Source organism: Echiichthys vipera, assembly GCF_963691815.1.
Source record: "Echiichthys vipera genome assembly, chromosome: 20".
NCBI lineage: Eukaryota > Metazoa > Chordata > Actinopteri > Perciformes > Trachinidae > Echiichthys > Echiichthys vipera.
This window is the reverse complement of record NC_139845.1, coordinates 12,777,624-12,796,364: the sequence shown is the minus strand read 5'-3', so window position 1 is coordinate 12,796,364 and position 18,741 is coordinate 12,777,624. Positions and strand designations below refer to the sequence as shown.

General features: G+C 40.1%; 1 protein-coding gene across 3 annotated transcripts in view; it reads left to right on the top strand.

Moving 5' to 3' along the window:
- nrcama (neuronal cell adhesion molecule a) overlaps positions 1 to 18,078 on the top strand; it is a 58,810-nt gene extending 40,732 nt beyond the window's left edge. For 2 of the 3 annotated variants that reach the window (XM_083935557.1, XM_083935558.1), the window contains 19 exons: positions 423 to 534; positions 714 to 898; positions 1,297 to 1,428; positions 1,723 to 1,866; positions 1,995 to 2,106; positions 2,586 to 2,752; positions 2,889 to 3,036; positions 3,145 to 3,269; positions 4,874 to 4,975; positions 5,272 to 5,469; positions 5,577 to 5,647; positions 5,745 to 5,970; positions 6,894 to 7,009; positions 7,330 to 7,537; positions 8,317 to 8,439; positions 8,585 to 8,761; positions 11,705 to 11,836; positions 11,927 to 12,005; positions 14,361 to 18,078. In XM_083935557.1, coding sequence (XP_083791683.1) covers positions 423 to 534; positions 714 to 898; positions 1,297 to 1,428; positions 1,723 to 1,866; positions 1,995 to 2,106; positions 2,586 to 2,752; positions 2,889 to 3,036; positions 3,145 to 3,269; positions 4,874 to 4,975; positions 5,272 to 5,469; positions 5,577 to 5,647; positions 5,745 to 5,970; positions 6,894 to 7,009; positions 7,330 to 7,537; positions 8,317 to 8,439; positions 8,585 to 8,761; positions 11,705 to 11,836; positions 11,927 to 12,005; positions 14,361 to 14,595 — 2,792 coding nt within the window. In that variant the 3' untranslated portion in view covers positions 14,596 to 18,078. Of the gene's footprint in view, positions 1 to 422; positions 535 to 713; positions 899 to 1,296; positions 1,429 to 1,722; positions 1,867 to 1,994; positions 2,107 to 2,585; positions 2,753 to 2,888; positions 3,037 to 3,144; positions 3,270 to 4,873; positions 4,976 to 5,271; positions 5,470 to 5,576; positions 5,648 to 5,744; positions 5,971 to 6,893; positions 7,010 to 7,329; positions 7,538 to 8,316; positions 8,440 to 8,584; positions 8,762 to 8,989; positions 9,023 to 9,683; positions 9,750 to 10,465; positions 10,589 to 11,112; positions 11,269 to 11,704; positions 11,837 to 11,926; positions 12,006 to 14,360 lie in introns of all 3 variants that reach the window. The other variant, XM_083935556.1, reaches the window with a different exon arrangement.
- The last annotated feature ends 663 nt before the right edge of the window (positions 18,079 to 18,741 follow it).

The following is an 18,741-nucleotide window of genomic DNA, read 5'->3' as shown; positions in this document are numbered from 1 at the left end:
TTTTCTGACCTTTTTGACAAAGGGATGTTAAAGAAATCTAAATCCTACCATGAAGAACTTCTGAGGCATGTGTGTGTGGCTGGTGGGGAGGGGGTTGCTTTCCACCAAGATGAGACCCTTACATTGCCATAGCAACAAACCGTTGGTTACTCCTCTCAGGGAAATTCCTCTCGCTCTTTGACTCTGAGATGCTGCTCAGTAAAAAAGAAATCTTGTTTGGTCATCACTCATTTACTATCCCCTCTATCCAGTTTGACAAACCACTTCATGACTCTTCACTCTACAACTGTACCTATTTCCTTCATGAGAATATGAACGGTCCTCTGAGCTCATGGTTTCATCCGACTCCTCACACCGTGACAAGAGGAGTCTTCAACTCCTAACTTGCAGACTGGTTCTGATTTGTGTCCTCGTGTGTGCAGACAGCCCAGAGGGGGAGCGTCGCCCTGGTTTCATGATGCCTCTGGGCGCCACCAGCACCAAGATGGTTCTGAGAGGGGAGACCCTGGAGTTGGAATGCATTGCTGATGGCTTGTAAGTAGGCATCTGCTGTATCGATAATCGACGTGGAAGAAATGCATCTTTTTTTGTGTCATACCACAGTGTGCTTTATAAGGATCAGGGTATTCATAAAATTTATTTGACAGCGCAAAGAATAAAATGCACAAAATAGCACAAAAACTAATATCCTGTCGTGTTTGCTTCTGCGACAGGCCCACTCCAGAGATCTCCTGGCAGAAGGATGGAGGAGAGCTGCCGAGCAGCAGGTTGTCCTTTTCCAACTTCAAGAAAACGCTCAAGGTTTCTGACGTGAATGAAGCTGACGGTGGTGACTACCATTGTTCAGCCACAAACAATCTGGGCACTGTACACCATGTCATCAAGGTCATTGTCAAAGGTATGGTTAACACTCATTTTCTTGTTTCAATCAGTGCATTGAGTTCTTTTTTTAATCACTACATTACAATTAGATTTTCGGTTTCTTCTGTAGTTTGACAACCAGGATTTGTGTGAAGACTTGCTTTGGTCTGTTGTGCTGGGATTCTACAAAGCTGGCAAAACAAAAATGATGCTAAGAAAGCTGCAAAGTGTTGATTCGGGAGCACTACTAATCATCATTAGGTTCTACTGTATGCTAATATGCTTTAACTCACACATTTTAACATTGCTGTTACATAGATGCAAATATTTCTGCATCCTTAAAGTGCTTACATCATGAAGAAAAGGGGTCAGCATTTTTTTTTTGTTATTCGCTCATAAATCTCGTTCGGTGTCTACCTTATTTGTCATCCACAGCGGCTCCTTTCTGGGTCAGCGCTCCCAGGAACCTGATCCTCGCTCCTAATGAGACCGGCATCCTGACTTGTCGAGTTGGTGGAGAACCCAAACCCAAGATCAGCTGGTTTGTCAATGGAGTCCCCATAGAGAGTGAGTAAAATGAATCTATACTTTCAAAAAATAGAATATATTACATTTCAGCACAGTTATAGCCAAAGCACCTGCCAGCAACAGAAAGTATAAATCAACATGCAGAACTGTAGTGGGAATTGAACCCAGTTGGGAACCCCATTTTTTTCCCATTGCATGGTATTTTATTTAGTTTCATGTCATGCAGCAGAACTGTTATGTGCTGGTTTCTACATACATGAAAGTAATGGTGCAGTGCTGGAAAAAATATTGTTTTCTGTGATTTGGTTCATATATCCTATGCTCTTGTAACAGATGCACCAGAGGACCACAGTCGGAAGGTGGATGATGACACTGTGATTCTAAGCAACGTGCAAACAGGGTCCAGTGCTGTCTACCAGTGCAACGCATCCAATGAATTTGGTTACCTGATGGCAAATGCTTTTGTCAACGTTCTCGGTGAGTTCACTGTTTCATTGGAAATCCATATTAAAGGTTATTGTAAATGTTGGATATAGAGGCCACTCAGGCTAGTGTGTGTGATGGGTGAGATGCTGATTTAAATAATGTTGCATTTCCTTACATAGCTGAGGCACCAAGGGTGCTTACTCCACCCAATCGAGTGTACCAGGTCATCACCAACAACCCTGCGTTACTTCACTGTGCCTCCTTTGGCTCACCAATACCAACCATCACATGGTAAGATTCAGATCAGGTTTTCTGTGACTTTCAAATTTTATTTTGAGAAATAAAAAGTTTCAAAACCATGTTGAAAAGAGGGGATTTGTCAGTTGTAATACTGCTGTTATTTAAGATGAGGGATAATTAGATTGAGACTTAATTTTAGTAAATTCAGTTTTTAATACTGAAAAGTGAAAATTCAATGCACATTTTTCTTCAAGGCTGATGTCTATACTGTAAGTATCAAAATGCTCAACCCAGAGTGAAATGTACACAGCCCATGTTTAGAAACTGTGCCTTTAAACAAGCAAACAGGACTTCCATACAGCCGTTACAGTCATGCCCCAGCTACAGTGATGGTGCAAAGTTTTTTTTTAACATTAAAGCATGAAAACATGTTCAAGTAGAAAGCCATAATACAAGCAGGAATCTGAAAGTGAGCCTAATATGGCACCTCAAAACACTAAAACCCAATGTTGTTTGCTGTTTCCGCGCAGGTTCAAAGACAGTCAGACCAGCGTTAAGAATGGCGACCCTTATGTGATCCATGAGAATGGCACATTGGAGATCAATGTGGCCCAGCCACTTAACAGTGGGAAGTACACCTGCATTGCCACCAACAACCTGGGGATTAAAGAGAACCATGTCTACCTGGAGGTTAAAGGTCAGATATAGAGATTGGTGGTTCAACTCTTAGCCTCAATAATAGATTTTATTTTAGGCCTCCATAACCATTAGATCATGTGGTCATCAAGCTGTATTATTTATTTGTATAAACTCTTATTTTCTTCTTGTTCCAGAGCCCACCCGTATCCTAAAGCAGCCAGAGTACAAGGTGGTGCAGAGAGGAATGAGCACTGTGTTTGAGTGTAAAGTCAAACACGACCCATCCCTCATTCCAACCATGACCTGGCTCAAAGATAACGGAGAGCTGCCTGATGATGAGAGGTGCAAAGAACTTGAGACTCAAAAGAGTTTCATTTATTTCCATTTAAACACTTATTAAGTTGCACAATGAAAAAAAAAAGGTGATACAACTAGATACTCTGTCATCAGGTTTGAGGTAGACACGGACAGTCTGACCATCAAAGATGTGACTGATGGAGATGAGGGCACCTACACCTGCATCATGAACACCACCCTGGACAAGGATTCAGCCAGTGCCATGCTGACTGTCGTAGGTGCGTTCACAGTGCGTTCAAGGGTCGTGTGCACTCAACAGGTTAGCAGAGGTCAGGGATTGTAGCTGTGTTTCCATTCACGTATTTGATGTGCATTATGAAGTATCGCATTAGAAAGTATATATGGAAACAAGGGCTGCAGCTATCGATTATTTTAGTAATCGAGTATTCTATCGATTTATTCCAGCCTTTAATCGCGTAATCGGGTAAGAAATGGTTATTAAAGCGCAATACTATACACAATAGAGAAATTAGACGGGTTTCCTAGAATGAACAAGTTAGTGGTTTACTTCCTTGAAAAAATGGGGCAGCCATTGGCACAGTGGTTAGAGCAGTTGCCCTGTGTAAAGAGGTTGAAGGTCCTCGAGGCAGCAGCCGTGGGTTTAACTCCAACCTGTGGTGCTTTGCTGAATGTCTCCTCTCTCTCACCCCATCTTTCTGCCAATAGATCCCTCAAATCCTACTCACTGGACCTTTAAAAGTTTCTTGACACTTGAATGGAAACGCAGCTAGTGAGTTTAAAAATCACAAGATGACAAATTTTGATTTTGTAATTGTAGGGAAACCTGGCAATCAAACTCAAATATTGAAATTAAAATATTGTAAATTGTTTAGAGTCAACACAAGGGCAAAGAAACAAATTAGTCATTTTCTCTTCTGTCCTGCTTATGGTTTATTATTGATTTATAAAAACCTGGTGTTTATTTGAGTGCACCGAACGTTGTTTTTTTTTCACAACAGCGGGTATCAGTTCTAATCCTAGTGTTTCTTTACTGAAGCATTTCCCCTGCCTTTCTGCTGTGTCTATGTCACTTACATCTAACCTCTTCTTGTACTTTACTCTTGCTTCTCGCTGTCTCAGAGGCTACTCCTACTCCAGCTATTGTCTACGGTAAACAGATTAGGAATTTGTAGCATTCATTGTCTTCAGCAAACCATCATGTTCAGTTTGTAAAACCTCCCATTTCACCCCAGTGTTCATTTAATGTAGGTTGTTCTAATTGAGATTTTTGTTTTATATTGAAACCGTTTAATTACCCCTTTAGCTTTGTTTTAAAATAAGTTTACAACACAGCCTCTGCACACATGATTGCAGGCAGGTGAAGGTGTTTTCCCTTCACCTGCCTGATTACACCCCTCAGGTGTTTGTGCAGAGGAGGATTAATTGCAGAGGTCTAATCAGCCCCAAGTGAAAGCACCTGGGTGGATGTCCATGGTCTTAAAATGTTTAATTGCAAAAAATACTGCACTTTAAAAAACCCAATTAGAAGCAAGGTTCTGCTAAAAAAAAATCAAAAAAAATTTCATCTACTGTGTATTATTGAATGGATATATAATATTAACTGAAACACAGTGATACAGTATGTTTCCATTTATTTTGCTTCCATGGGCATTTTTATCTGAGAAAAAAACTCAGTATAGTTATAAATTCAGACTAAAAAAGCTCAATTTAAGCCACAGTGTGCATTAAGGTTAATTATCCTGCACCTCATTTCCTGTATAACTATATTTTTGGTGTCACATTTTCACAAGGACTTGCTGCAATCAATTATCAGAGAGAGAGAGATCCCATTTTTCTGTGGTCTTCCTCGATGTGTTTACAGAGAAACCTGACCCTCCGACTGACCTGGAACTGACTGACCAGACCGAGAGGAGCGTTCAGCTCACCTGGATCCCTGGAGATGAACACAACAGTCCCACACAGAGTATGGGATGTTCATCAAACTATACTACACTGTGCCACTGCCAAACTTGAAATTAGACAAAAAAAAAATCTGCATTTTAAATTTGTTCTGTTCAATTTGGGCTTCTAGAAGCCGCAACTGTGGTTTTGTAGAAATAAACAGGATGGGAACTTGATATTTGGCATAATGTGCAATCAACCACCTTCCTTGACTTAAAGGAATAATAACCATCACAAAGAATGTTTTGTTGTGTCACGTGTCTTTCAGGTAGTGTCTACCTCTACCAGATTTTTTAACTCTAAAACTTTTTTCCCCAGAGTTTCTGATCCAATACGAGGATCTGCTCCATCAGCCAGGAGTTTGGATCAACCTGACGGATGTTGCTGGTACAAGCACTACGTCGAAGTTAAACCTCTCTCCGTACGTCTACTACTCCTTTAGAGTCCTGGCTCTAAATAGTGTTGGCTACAGCCAGCCGAGCCAATCCTCAAGCCAATACAGAACCAACCCTGCAGGTGATTAACATGATCACCCTCCAGAAAAAAAAAGTATTGCAATATTTAAAACATGTGAAAACATTCAAAGATTGAACCATTTTTTGTTTGTTTGTTTGTTTTCCTAGCTCCTGATGAAAATCCATCAGATGTTAAGGGAATAGGAACAGCGCCTGGAAACATAGTTATCTCCTGGACAGTAAGCTATCCTATTAGAATGTTATTGTGGGCTCTACATGTACATAAATATTTAAGTGTGTTTTTTCTCAGCAACTGACAAAAAGAAATCTATACAGCCGCTGACAGGATTTCAAGCTAACGGGCCCGGCCTTGAGTACAAAGTACAATGGAGACAGAAGGACGTGGATGAGGATTGGTCCTCAAAGACTGTGGCCAACGTTTCCCAGTTTGTTGTGTCTGGAACTCCAACCTACGTACCTTACGAGATCAAAGTTCAAGCTTTGAATGATTATGGCAGCAGCCCAGAGCCTGAAGTAATGATTGGATACTCTGGAGAAGACTGTGAGTGAACTATAAACTTTTTGGTCTTGTTCAAAAAAATGTATTTACTCACCTGTTGTCAAAACTAGTTGAAATACACTCATTTGAATGTTTGAAAGAGTGTGATTCACAGTGTGATGGGTAGTACTAGCAACAATTTACAGTCACAAGGAGCTATTAGATTCGAGGTTAAAATATATATATTGGAAATGAGGCAAAGTCTGACAAGATGGCGACTCCCATAGGCTAGTACAATTGGATTAAGCTGAGAGAACGGACCTCGACGTAGAGTCTACGTCCATTTTTTTTATACAGTCTGTGGTTGCTATTTTGTTTGTCAGAGGTGTGATAGAAAGTAACAATTAATTTCCTACTTTTGACCATTGATTCCCCTCAAACAGTTTCATACACTTGCCCAGTAAGTTAGGTAGAAATCAATTTATATAACTTCACAATAACAGCCTTGTGACTTGAAACTTTTTGCACCTGAATGACAGCAAAACCGAATGTATTTTGTTTGGCACGCCATCTATGTCAAATGTTCTAATTACAAACTCTGGGACTCTGGCGCCCTTTCTTAAACCACATGTAAAGAATCTTGGGGTAACATTTGACAGCAGGCTCAGATTTGATGAACAGATTAGGTCTGTTGTTAGCACAAGCTTTTTTCAACTGCGTCTGCGTCTCCCTAGGTCAAGATTTAAACAGTGGAGCGATCGTTCTTTTCTTTAACAATCTGCAGCACTAGTGGCACCTTTCTTGTGTTTTCCTGCAGAAATGTAGCACTTCTTGTGTTTTATGTATTGTTTTTATGTATTATTTTATTGCTTTGATGTAAAGCACTTTGGGTACCATCTGTCTATTGTAAAGGGCTATACAAATTTGATTTGACTTTGATTTTGAAACTAGAATTAATCTAACTGCTTCTCTCAATCTCTCCGCAGTGCCTTTGTCTGCTCCTGAAAGTGTGCAGGTCATGGTTCACAACAGCACTCTTGCAGAAGTACACTGGGAGCCTATTGCTTTCCCCTCAGTTAGAGGAAAACTACAGGGATACAAGGTATTGTTTGATAAACGGTTATTTCTACGGCATGCCTTTGGTTGTTACTGGTCGGAGTACTGCCACAACTTTGTCTGTCAAATGCGTAGAGCTATTTTATGAAACCCTTGCATGTTGGGACTTCTGCACACACACACACACACACACACACACACACACACACACACACACACACACACAGCCTCTTTCAAGCCTGGCTTTTTTTTTTTTTTACGATAAGCCAATGTACATGTGTGTATGGTGCATGTTCATGATGAAAAACAGAAATGCACATTAGGCTAATACAGTATAATAATAAACTTCTGGTGTGTTTCCTTTAGGTATACTACCGACGTGAGCGTGGCTTGCATGAGACAGAAGAGGACACAGAGCAGCAGGAGCAGGTTTTGACGTTCAGTGGGAATAGAAGCGAGGGACGTCTGCCAGGCCTCCAGCCTTACAGCCTCTACAACCTCACCATCAGGGTCCTAAATAGCAAAGGAGAAGGCCCTCCTAGTACCAGCAAGAGATTTGAGACACCTGAAGGAGGTGTGTATGGTGGCATTGGCTGGCATATAAAAAATCATCCATTTTTTTCTACTTTTCTGACTAATCTTCTAAGCAGTCCAAACTCAACTATTTTTTTTAAACAAAAAAAAGAGTTGGTCATACTTGACATTGGGAACTACCTCCAGATATAGATGGAGTCATCCAGGCATTTAGAGCCTATATTGAGTTGTATCTGCCTTTTGAATATTACAGTTGCACTGTAAGTACTATTTCTGTCACAAGAACATAGCAGAACTTTCTCACAGCCACCCAGAATCACCTTTGTAACCCCCTAACCTGCCCTATAGTGACCACAAAGTGTGTCTTTAGAAAACATCCCAAACAACCTAGCTAGTCTGTAGCTACACCATAGTAACCTCCTTGTAATGTCCTAGAAACAGCTTGGAACCACCTAGCAACTATCAAGTTACACCCTTGAAACCCCATGGAACAACCGTAACTGTAACTACATGGAAAAGGGTTGTCTAGATAGTTACCCGAGACTTGAGAAAACTCTGGTGAGACTCGCTGCTTGACGATTTGTACCAACCTAACCTTAACGATTCAAGGGCGATGCCTAACCTTAACGATCTAACTTTTACTATTGGAGGTCAATACCTAACCTCAACCATCTTACCATCTAAAAAAACCTGAACAATCACACAGGTCCATGTTTGGCAACATAACCCCCATCTAATGTTCATATGCTATATATAAATGCCCATGAATGGTTCAGTGTAACCTTCAGATCCTTAATGTGGTTCTGGTTTTGTTTTCAGTCCCAGGGCCTCCCTCTTTTTTGAATGTCAAAAACCCTGGTTTGGACTCTCTCACTCTGGAATGGGGCCCACCAATGAACAACAATGGACGTCTAGCTGGATACACACTGACATACCAACCAGGTAGGCTTACAAGCTGCTTAACACAATGCCTGTTGTGTTCTACACAGTGTTGTGCAGTATCTGTGCAAAGGAAAAAAACATGTTGTACATTCCTAACAACTTTTTTCCTTTCCTCAAATCACTATCTGTAACTGTGTCTCTGCAGTCAACAACACCAATGAGCTTGGGCCAGTCAAGGCCATGAACTTCCCACCCAATGAGACCACCATTACCCTGGGCAACCTGAACTCCAGCATGCTCTACAAGTTTTACTTAAGTGCAAAGACAATCAAGGGCTCCGGCCCCATCATCACAGAGGAGGCCTTCACAGTCATGGACACGAGTGAGTTATCTTAGCCATTTGGATTCGTCTGTTCCAAATTACAATAGGTAAAAAATGTTTTATGCCAATAGCATTTAAGCAAACAAATTGAGTGCAGTGGGTCAGAATCACAGTGCTCTGACTGATATTAGGGATTCCTGTAAGCTTAAAGGCACAGCTATGAGATCCTCTTGCATTCCACACCTTATACCCCCTCTATCTCTTTCTCTTTTTTTCTTCTCTCTGAAGCTCGTACTCAGCCCACTGTAGAGACGGGCAAAGGTAACCCAAGTTTGCCACTGGAAGCGCCTGCATGTTATTCATAACATCAGATATTAGTAACAGAGAAAGAGTTCAGTGTAGATATGGTCTGTAGTTAAATTATCCATGCATGCTAATAAGTTAGCATGTCTGAAAATGTAAATGAAAAGGATTTACTTTAAGTGTGACAGATTTCCATGGCATCTGCACCCATGCCATGCAACCATGCTTATGTCCTTTTTCGGGGAGAATAGGCTGTAATTATTGCAACATAGGTTAAAAATACCAGGTTTTTAAAATGAGCTGTGCTTGCTTGATTATTTACTTCTTGTATTTGCCCTCTTCAAATGAACATGTTTTCATTTGAAGCCTCACGCATGATGAATGTTACAGTACAGTACTAACACGTACTGATGGATTTTTGTGTATATAAACTTCTAGAATTAGATTTAGATAATATGCATGCTGCAGTGTTGGGATTCAGAGTTCCGTTTGTTTGGATGCTGAACCAGGTGCTTTCTTATTCTCTGAATCTCAGGATTGAGAGTGGATGCAATATTTTTAGCTCAGCATGTCAGTAGCAACTTTCTCTTTGAAACAGTGGCTCTGCAGTTCACCGTACAGTATGCTGTCTACTGTGTTGTGTATGGGTGTTGTCTCACTCTTTTCCATGTTCTTTCAGGCCCTACAGAGCCCCCTCACCCAACCTCCCCCATCACTCAGTCTCCGCAACCCCCCGTTCACAAGGGTACAAGCACTCCCTGTATCCCCTTCTACCTCCCCCAATATCTTCACATATTTTCTGCAATGCTAAAAATGGTCCATCTCAGCAAAATTTTAAATATACATTTTATATATTAATAGGAAAAGAACATCTTGTAAATTTTCAAGTTGAATTTTTTGTTTGACTTGTTTAAGGAGGACTAATTTAAGTCCTCACTGAGATGGCCATTTTTCAGAGCTGTATATATAATTGACCCGTTTCTATGCTGTGGCAGGATCTGAAAGCTCTTTTTGTCATATATAACAAAAATGATGTTACTGTGTGGGACATTCTTCTTAAACTGATATGTAAGGTGTGACAGAGCCAAAATTGCTTGAAAATTGAGACTCTGGTCAGTTGGACTGTTTTTTTTTGTTGTTTTTTTCCAATCCTCAAACTGGTAAAAAACAAATTAAGTTCCTTTGAATTCTTAACTTGCATGTGGCTGTAAGACTTCCGGATACAGTAGCTAATTTGGTTTAGTAGATTTGTTGGCCAAACCTTTATGCTAAACATATGCTAAATACATACATAAACGGCATATTGTATGTTTATTTATTTTAAATGTTGTTTCTATTAGCTCCTGTACTTTAGCTCCATATTAGTATTTGAGAGCTTTTATTTCATAGAAATTACTTTGTAAAACTGGTATCCTTTTCTTTTTTTTTAATTAAATTATTTTTTTTCTCCTGTGTACTTAGTGCCTCCTGTAGGCCCTGTGTTTGGCAAAGTTAACACATCTGTGTCGGAGGACGGTGCAGTAATCAGTTGGGATTACTTTGGACACCATAAGAATGTATATGTGGAATATATTGTAGAAAACAGTAAGGCATCGCTTTGTATTTGCAGTCATCTTTAAAACATTAGTGCATGCATTGATTGGGTGTTTATAATTAAATCAATCTGATCTGTAATAATTTAAAGGTCCCATATTGTACAACTATAGTATAAATAGGTAGAAAGTTTGGCTACAGTGCCCTAACAGTCATTCCTGATTACAAAGACAGTCTACATAGACAGAGTGAAGATGTGGAAGACCTGGAAATGCTGACCAGCCATAGCAACTGGGAGGGGTTTTAAAGAGACAGGCGCTAGAATGGAGCGTTTCAAACAGAGGGTGTATACAAGTATATTCTGACAGACAATATTAGAAAAAAATATTTTTTGAATATTAAAGAATGTTAACATGTTCTAGTAGAAACCCAAAATACAAGCATGAATCTGAAAATTAGCATAATATGGGACTTTTAACCATCAACACTACTGTTCAAATACTATCATTCAAATAATTATTCTTCAGAAAGACTCCCTGAATCTAATTCCTCTTCATCCACTTCACCAATTCCAGGCAAAGAGGACTGGAAAAAGGAGTTGGTAAACGGTTCACACTGGCATATGATAAAAGGCTTAAAGCCGGGGACGTCCTATAAGGTGCGTGTGGTAGCTAGAGACCCGGCTGACCCGGCGGTCCACAGCACAGACGAAGTGTTGGTTGCAGTGCCAGGTGAGGCGGCATGCCTCAGGGTAGATGGTCTTTTTATTTAAGTTTTGTCTTGTTTTCCCATCCCCTTTCTGTTCCAGCATTTTCTCATAATCAGACATGCAATGCTACATTCACACATGAATGTACGGTAGTTGTTCTGCTGGTTTGTGTACAAGCATGTCGGAAGTTGCCATCAAGTCGGTCTGATGCATGTCACTTACAATCATCACTAAGAGGTCCATTATTTTACTGTTTTTTGTCATTTTTACAGTGCATAAACAATCAACCTAAACAATTAACCCATTTTAAAATTTAATTTCTGTGTTTACAGCGTCTTCTAATCTCAGTGTTGCTCAGCATGAAGGAAACTGATTCCACCATTTTTAGCAGCCTAGATTGAGATTTAGATTAGTAATGCTGACCGTTTGTCTCCATCTTTCTCCGTGTGGGTGTCTAGCTGTACCGAGCCGACAGGTAGACATTGCCACCCAGGGCTGGTTTATTGGACTGATGTGTGCCATCGCTCTCCTCATCTTGGTCCTTCTCATAGTATGCTTCATCAAGAGGAACAAGGGTGGGAAATATCCAGGTAGGGCACACATTATCAGTATATCCCGTAATTACAAGCTTCACATGGACGGATGGACATTTTTAAAGAGAAAAACTGTGTAATCTACAGTGAAGGAGAAAGAAGACGCTCACCAAGACCCAGAGATCCAGCCTATGAAGGAGGATGATGGGACATTTGGAGAGTACAGGTGAGAGATGGAAAAGACATGGACCACAGCATTTATTTTTCTTTTTTCGTTCAATGTGTCCAGACTTGACTGTTTGTATGTAGAACATTTTATCAGGCTGCAGAGACACTCTCCCCACCAGACTCAATAACCAAAAACTCCATATAGAGGCAAGGCAAAAATCAACATTGCTCTGTTGATTCTTACAACCAACTCACGCAGCAGTCCAACATTAATCAGGCTCTGTACAATGAAAATATATCCATTGTATGCCAATTGTTCTCAAAACAATTTTAATACACATTTCAATACACATTTCATAATAGTGACATTGTTTAATTTTTTCTCATTTTTTAATTTTTATAGGAAAATTAAGGATTTTATGACTTAAAGGTACTATGTGGAATTTTCAGAAAATCCTTTTTTTATAATGACACCAGCGGCCATGAAGTGAATTTCAGTCCGTAAAAATATGCATCAGCGAACTGCCTAGGAATCCAAGTGGTAGCAGGGGGGGAAAAAAAAAATCAGAATTCAGAATAAAATTCCTATCTGTTATGTTCCTGTATTTTATGCAGACGATTAATTGGCTCCATGGTACTAACTAGCGTGCCATTTGCAAATCACTTTATATCTTATGAAGCAACCAACACTAAATCTGTGCAGTGTAACTAAGTTACAGCTAGCTGGCAGACCTTAGCTAGTTGGCCGCCCCTGCCCTGCATCGGTCTTGGCTAGTAGAGAGTAATCATTAGTTTTAAACCTTTTGCTTTGTATCATTACATCATTTGTTGGATAAAATCAACACTGTTTGTCATAATACATAAATTACTCATTATGGCTGATGTTAGCTGGTAAGTAATTTCGCATCAACAACAACAACATCCACCTTTTTTTTAAATTCTGATAACATTACAGAGCAAGCAAACTAAGATTAGCCAGCTAACTGTAACTTAGCTATGTTGCATGGATGCAGATGATTACTCCCAATGTTGATCAGATTCCTGTTGTGGTGGCTTGCAGTCATTTGATGACGTTAGCAGACTCAATTTCTGCGTCGCACACTGTTGACGCTGTAGGGGAGCTGAGGAGAGGAGCTCTGGAGCACACAAAAACCTCATATCCTTTGGATTTTCCCAGCAAAACCGTCAAGTCATGTTACAATTCATTTCCAGCTATCGCAAAGCGATTAATAGATGTAAATGGCTGCACATAGTACCTTTAAGGCTCCTCAGGGTTTTAGAGGCCTAAAAGTTGAAACAGAGTAGTTGCTATGAGTGAAATGTTTTTTTGTTTTTTTTAACTTAACATGGATGTCATTGTGCTTTTAAATGTTTCCATACGCATGATTCTGTCTTGTTTGAGCATTAAACAATAGTCGCTCATTGTGGCTTGTGAATTGCTTTTCATGTGTCCTTCCATTCTTATCTTTTGCTTTTTGGCGGATTTAGGTCTATGGAGAGGTAAGACGAGATGCGCTAAAACCAGCATGCAATTCTATGAAACATCTCAAGCTATGTCTCTGACTTGAGTGAAACTAAAAGCAAGGAGAAAGCACATCAGCTGATCTGGTTACTATGTCATAATAATCCTCATGATCACTGACATAATCAACACTATAACCCCAGTTACAACATTAACACTAAAATGTAACATTAAAAATGAGTGCTTCTACTTCTCTAGCTTCCTTCATTTATTTATTTTTCATACTTGTGCATTGAGCTTGAAAATAAAGTTGAAATGTATTAGATTCAGGCTGTAGAGCTTGCCTAGTATTGATTGGAATAGGACATGTTTAGATGTATTGAAGACACGTGTATATATGGAGAAAAAGACTGAAAAATAAGAGTGCATTTTTGATTATTGCATGTAAACTGAACGCATATTGGTTGATTTCATTACAGAAATTGTATATAGGCCTAAAGGTAAAGTACTGCAAGAATCTGAACAGCACGCATTTGCAAAATCTTTAGCAGAGGTCACGAACCCTAAATCTTAACAGCACCTAGACTTAAAGAGCACTAACAATATAGACAATACTATAAGATACTACAAATGTAGCTGGGCTACTCCACTGTACAAGGCCATGAAGTGTAATGTTTCAGGCATCCCATTGTTACTGTGCATTACAATAACCCTCTATACAATGAGTATACGTCAAAGTTATGTTGACAAAAACAACGGCAGCATACTCTGTCATTACATATGTTGTATATGTGCAGTGGAAAAGCCAGATTAGCATAATGTAAAATGCTAGTGCTTGGATAATAGCCTGTCCTCAGGGTTTCTGACCACTGCAGAAAAATAATTTCAACAAACTGCATGAATAATTTTTTCTATAGTCTTCCATTTAAACTTTTTCCTACCCTTTTATAGTGACACAGAGGACCACAAGCCGCTGAAGGGCAGCCGGACGCCGTCCAACGGGACCGTGCGCCGCGATGAGAGTGACGACAGCCTGGTGGACTATGGGGAGGGCGGGGATGGACAGTTCAATGAGGACGGCTCCTTCATTGGCCAGTACAGCGGCAAGAAGGAGAAAGACACGCACGAAGGCAACGAGAGTTCAGAGGCCCCATCGCCTGTCAATGCCATGAACTCGTTTGTCTAACGAAGGGCCCGCGGCCTGGCTGCGACGTTTACTCCCGCCACTCCTTGTCACCCTGGCAAATGTGATCATATCCGTGGTAACAGTTGCTAAGGTGACATTTGTTGTGGACACTTACTTCTATCATGGTGGCTGTCGCTCCGGTGGCCCCTCGTCATGGCTACCTGTCACCAAGACTGCTGACACGCCCTCATCGCCACATCTGCCAGCCCCTGTCACACTGTGACCTCCTCTGATATACACACACAACATGTCAAAGACAACACATCCCCCGTAACCATAGAAAGAAGGTGTGAAACAAGGGAGGCGAGGACTTCGAGAAGAGGGAAGGAAAGAGGAAGCAATATAGAAAAGCAGAAGGAATGTACCAGAGTTTTACCACTCAGACTGAGCAGAAGTTGTGTGTGTGTGTGCCATTTGATCTCCTTCGTAAACATACTAAACATGATGTATCCAAATATATATTTTACGAAAAGTACAGTACATGACCCGCAGGCAGGCAAATATGCATTGAATCACATTCATAAACATCTGCATGGAGTAAATCATGATTCTATTAAGCATTTTATCCCCCTCGTGTTGCAGAGGTAAGCTGCGCGTTGATTGTATATCGTGCACGCCCTCTAGCGACTGGGTATCCCTTTTTGGTTTTGTTTTTCAGTCCAAGTGTTAAATGGCGTTTGATATATAGAGGGAAAATGGTGATAGGGTCTTGGCAGATACTGCCGCAAAATGTTACTCCAGTAGAGGCTAGTCTTTTTTGAGACAGATCAACCATTTGTACATACGTAATAGAATAAGAAAGCTATATTTCAAGGTTGGGGTTATCCATTTGCAGTCATTTGGCTAGAAACACTTTGAGCACAGCATTCAGTCACCAACTCGCCAACCAGAACTCACTGACTTACTCAACTAAGCCTGTTTTTAACCTCATGTTTTCTAAAGCTTTTGCTTTTCTTTCCCAATCTATTCCTTATGCTTTTTTCCTGCTGAGCACTCACTGAACCCAAGTGGAGCTGTGATTGATCCACTGTCATTGTCAAGTGCTTCCACCCCCTTAATCGTGACCACTGTGTAGACCTTGTAGGCGATTATGGTATTGTCAGAACTAAAACGCTACCCCAACATTTTCTCTTATAGCATTTCCACTTACGTAATGGAAGAGAGAAAGGATGCAGTCACATACAGTAAATGTACATAAACAGGGTGGAGTGGTACCTACTTTAGCTTCTGGATGTTTCGATTTTGATGATCAAGAACCTCTCAGCACGATTTCTAGTGCCTTCGTAGAGAAAAGTAACTTAGATCCACAGTTACATCCCTCTTCATGCACAGGACAGACCTGGGTCAGTGCAGTGCTGTAAGAGCATGAATATTTTGCATATAGACAACCCGCTCTCATCCCAAGCCGTTAAATATGGATGGTATATCAGGGTCCCTTGGCATTATTTGCTCTGCGTAGCCCTACTATGGTTGCTATTTTAAACACGGGGGGAACAACAAGGTAAATGTTGTGAATTTGAACAAAACTACTTGGTTAGGTAAAGATCCTGGTTGGGGTTAAAATAAATCTGTTTGTAGCATAACTCAAGTGTCATATGGCACACAAGCTGCGGTCTCTTGGGTGAAAGGCCCTTTGTTTGTTTGTTTGACCCATCCACCACATCGACCTCCGACCTCCGCAGACTTTGCCGCTCTGAGTCTTTAATATTACCACGGATGGGAAAGTCTGATGCTCCTCATAGAGACACTCAAGGGTGCCTTGAATGTCTGTATCAGACACTGAGGGTGTGTGACAAAGCGTCAGTATTTGATGCCCTGGGAATAAGAATGTGCTGATACAGACTACCCTATATTACTCAAAAGATAACTTGGGGAAAAAAATAAAGCTCTATTTGAGAATGTTTTCCTAAGGTTGTGTTCAAACTAAGACTCTTTATTTGAGCGATAGGGGTCACCAAGTCTGTGAAGCATCAATGTGTGCGTATCAACTTAATAAAAGACTTCTTGAGTCTCTTTTTGGGGTCCAGGGTTCCTACACAGGGCTGAAAAGTATTTAGAAATTACCTTTTTCACAGTTGTACATTGGAATTAGTTGTGAAGAATAATTTTCAGCTTTAGATTGTTATGGCCTTGTTGACAATCATACACTCAGTTATACTTAGCCCATGTGGTATACCAATAGACCGCCAAATCATACCATCCAGCTAAGAATGAAAGGAAATGTGTGAAATATTCAAATGTGTAGGAAACCTAAGCATGGACACCATGAGATCTTGAGTCTTCATGCATTCATTTCAAACATCCTCCTCTTAAACCATTTATCTTGAGGAGGAGCTAAACTACTGCCAACCTACCTACCGGGTAACTACCAATGGGAACCAGACTCACCATCTGGTACAGACGACTATGAGAACGGGACTTATTGTCATTGGTAGCACTTAGAAATGAAGGGGTCATAAAATTGCATAATGATACTGAATGTGGAAACAAGTGTATCTATTTATGTGAGTGAAAATATTGCTTGTTTCACTGCAAATGGTAAAACACACTGGTGACTTTGGTTTATGCATTTAACCTTATATCTGTGTATGTTGTCACGTTCTGAGCCCAGCACTCAGTGAGTTTTTTCTATTCCTGTAAATGAATGAAGCTTGTGTGTGAATGTGGGGGTGCATGAGTGCGTGTGTGCAACACATGCATGCTACTGTGTTACAGCGTGCGTGATGTATAATATCGCTTTTCCATGGATAACAGATACGATTCTGATTTGTGTCAACTCTCAACAGGACATACAGGAGCTGTTTTTTTTTTTTGAGAGAGAGAGAGAGAGAACATTTCCATGTCATAGGTTTATCATAACTTGCATCAAGTTAAGTTGCAATGTGTCCGCTTTCCACATGTAGATATTTTTGTTGGATTTTGTATATAACGGCTTGATTTGTTGTGTTGAGGTCAGAGGTGAGAGCTCAATCTCAATCGGCCCAGCTGCATTATGGGTAGGAAATCGCTGTGTGAGATGAGACTATTTACAGTTTTCACTCTTTCATTTGCTGTGAAATTTATTTTAGTTCTTTAATTATTTTTTTTTTTACTTGTCAGGTGAATTTGCTAGCTCAAATGTTTAGCCTATCAGGTATCAAAGGAGGTTATTTAACGTGTGACTGAGCTCTTGTGACACCTGTAGTGTTTCTGTCTCTGGCAGTTCATGCACCTTTTCTGTATTTTTTACAAAACGGCGCACACTTAAACAGGATGTGTCATTTGAAACACATCTGTTCATCTAGTTTAAGTCATCATCTGATATCTGAACGCAGCATGTTGTCCCAAACTAGACATCAGATGAAACTGACACACCCTTTTAAGAGTGTGCACTTTAAAAAAACAAAACAAAAAAAACCCTGTAATTTGGAGCATACAGGAAGATCGCTGGCATGGAAAGATAAGCTGACTGGCACATTGGAGTGTGAGTACCCTGAAAACAATGTTCTAGTGACTGGTGAAACTACAGTAGGATATACAGTATATGATATGATATTATATGACATTCTGGTTAATGTTGTTGAAGCTAAATGAGAAGCATGAAAGGCTGTCGAAGTGGTTCACTCTACAATATAATATTGCAAAATATTTTGTATTTTAAATGAAGTTTAAAAAAAATGAAATAAATGTTGGTTTCAGGATTTCAAATCAGTTCTTGTTTTCTTTGAGGACATGCATGCAGTGCAACATCCAAAAATGTGTGTGTATGTAGTGCCACCTAGTGTATCAAAATTGCTTCTTTTTTTATCCGTCAAATAACCCTGAAGAAAGAAACCACCAAGAATGGATCCCCCAAGGATTAACATACATCTATGTGCGCATGAACTGTGGCATCATTTTAATTCTCTTACAGGAAGAGGTTTATCAAGGCGAAGGTGGACTAATCCTCCTGTAACCTCTGTAATCTCCAACCCTCTTTATCCAAAACAGTCACATTGTAGAAGATCAAACACATAAAACTAGAGTGTCTAGAGTGTGAAATATGTCATAAATAATAGATTGATCTGAGGGTCATTTAAAATGCACAGCACACTGTGCACAGTCAGATATGGGCTCTATAGACTGTAACACCTTTTCTAGTCAAGGTCTAATCTTCCCATGTCCTAA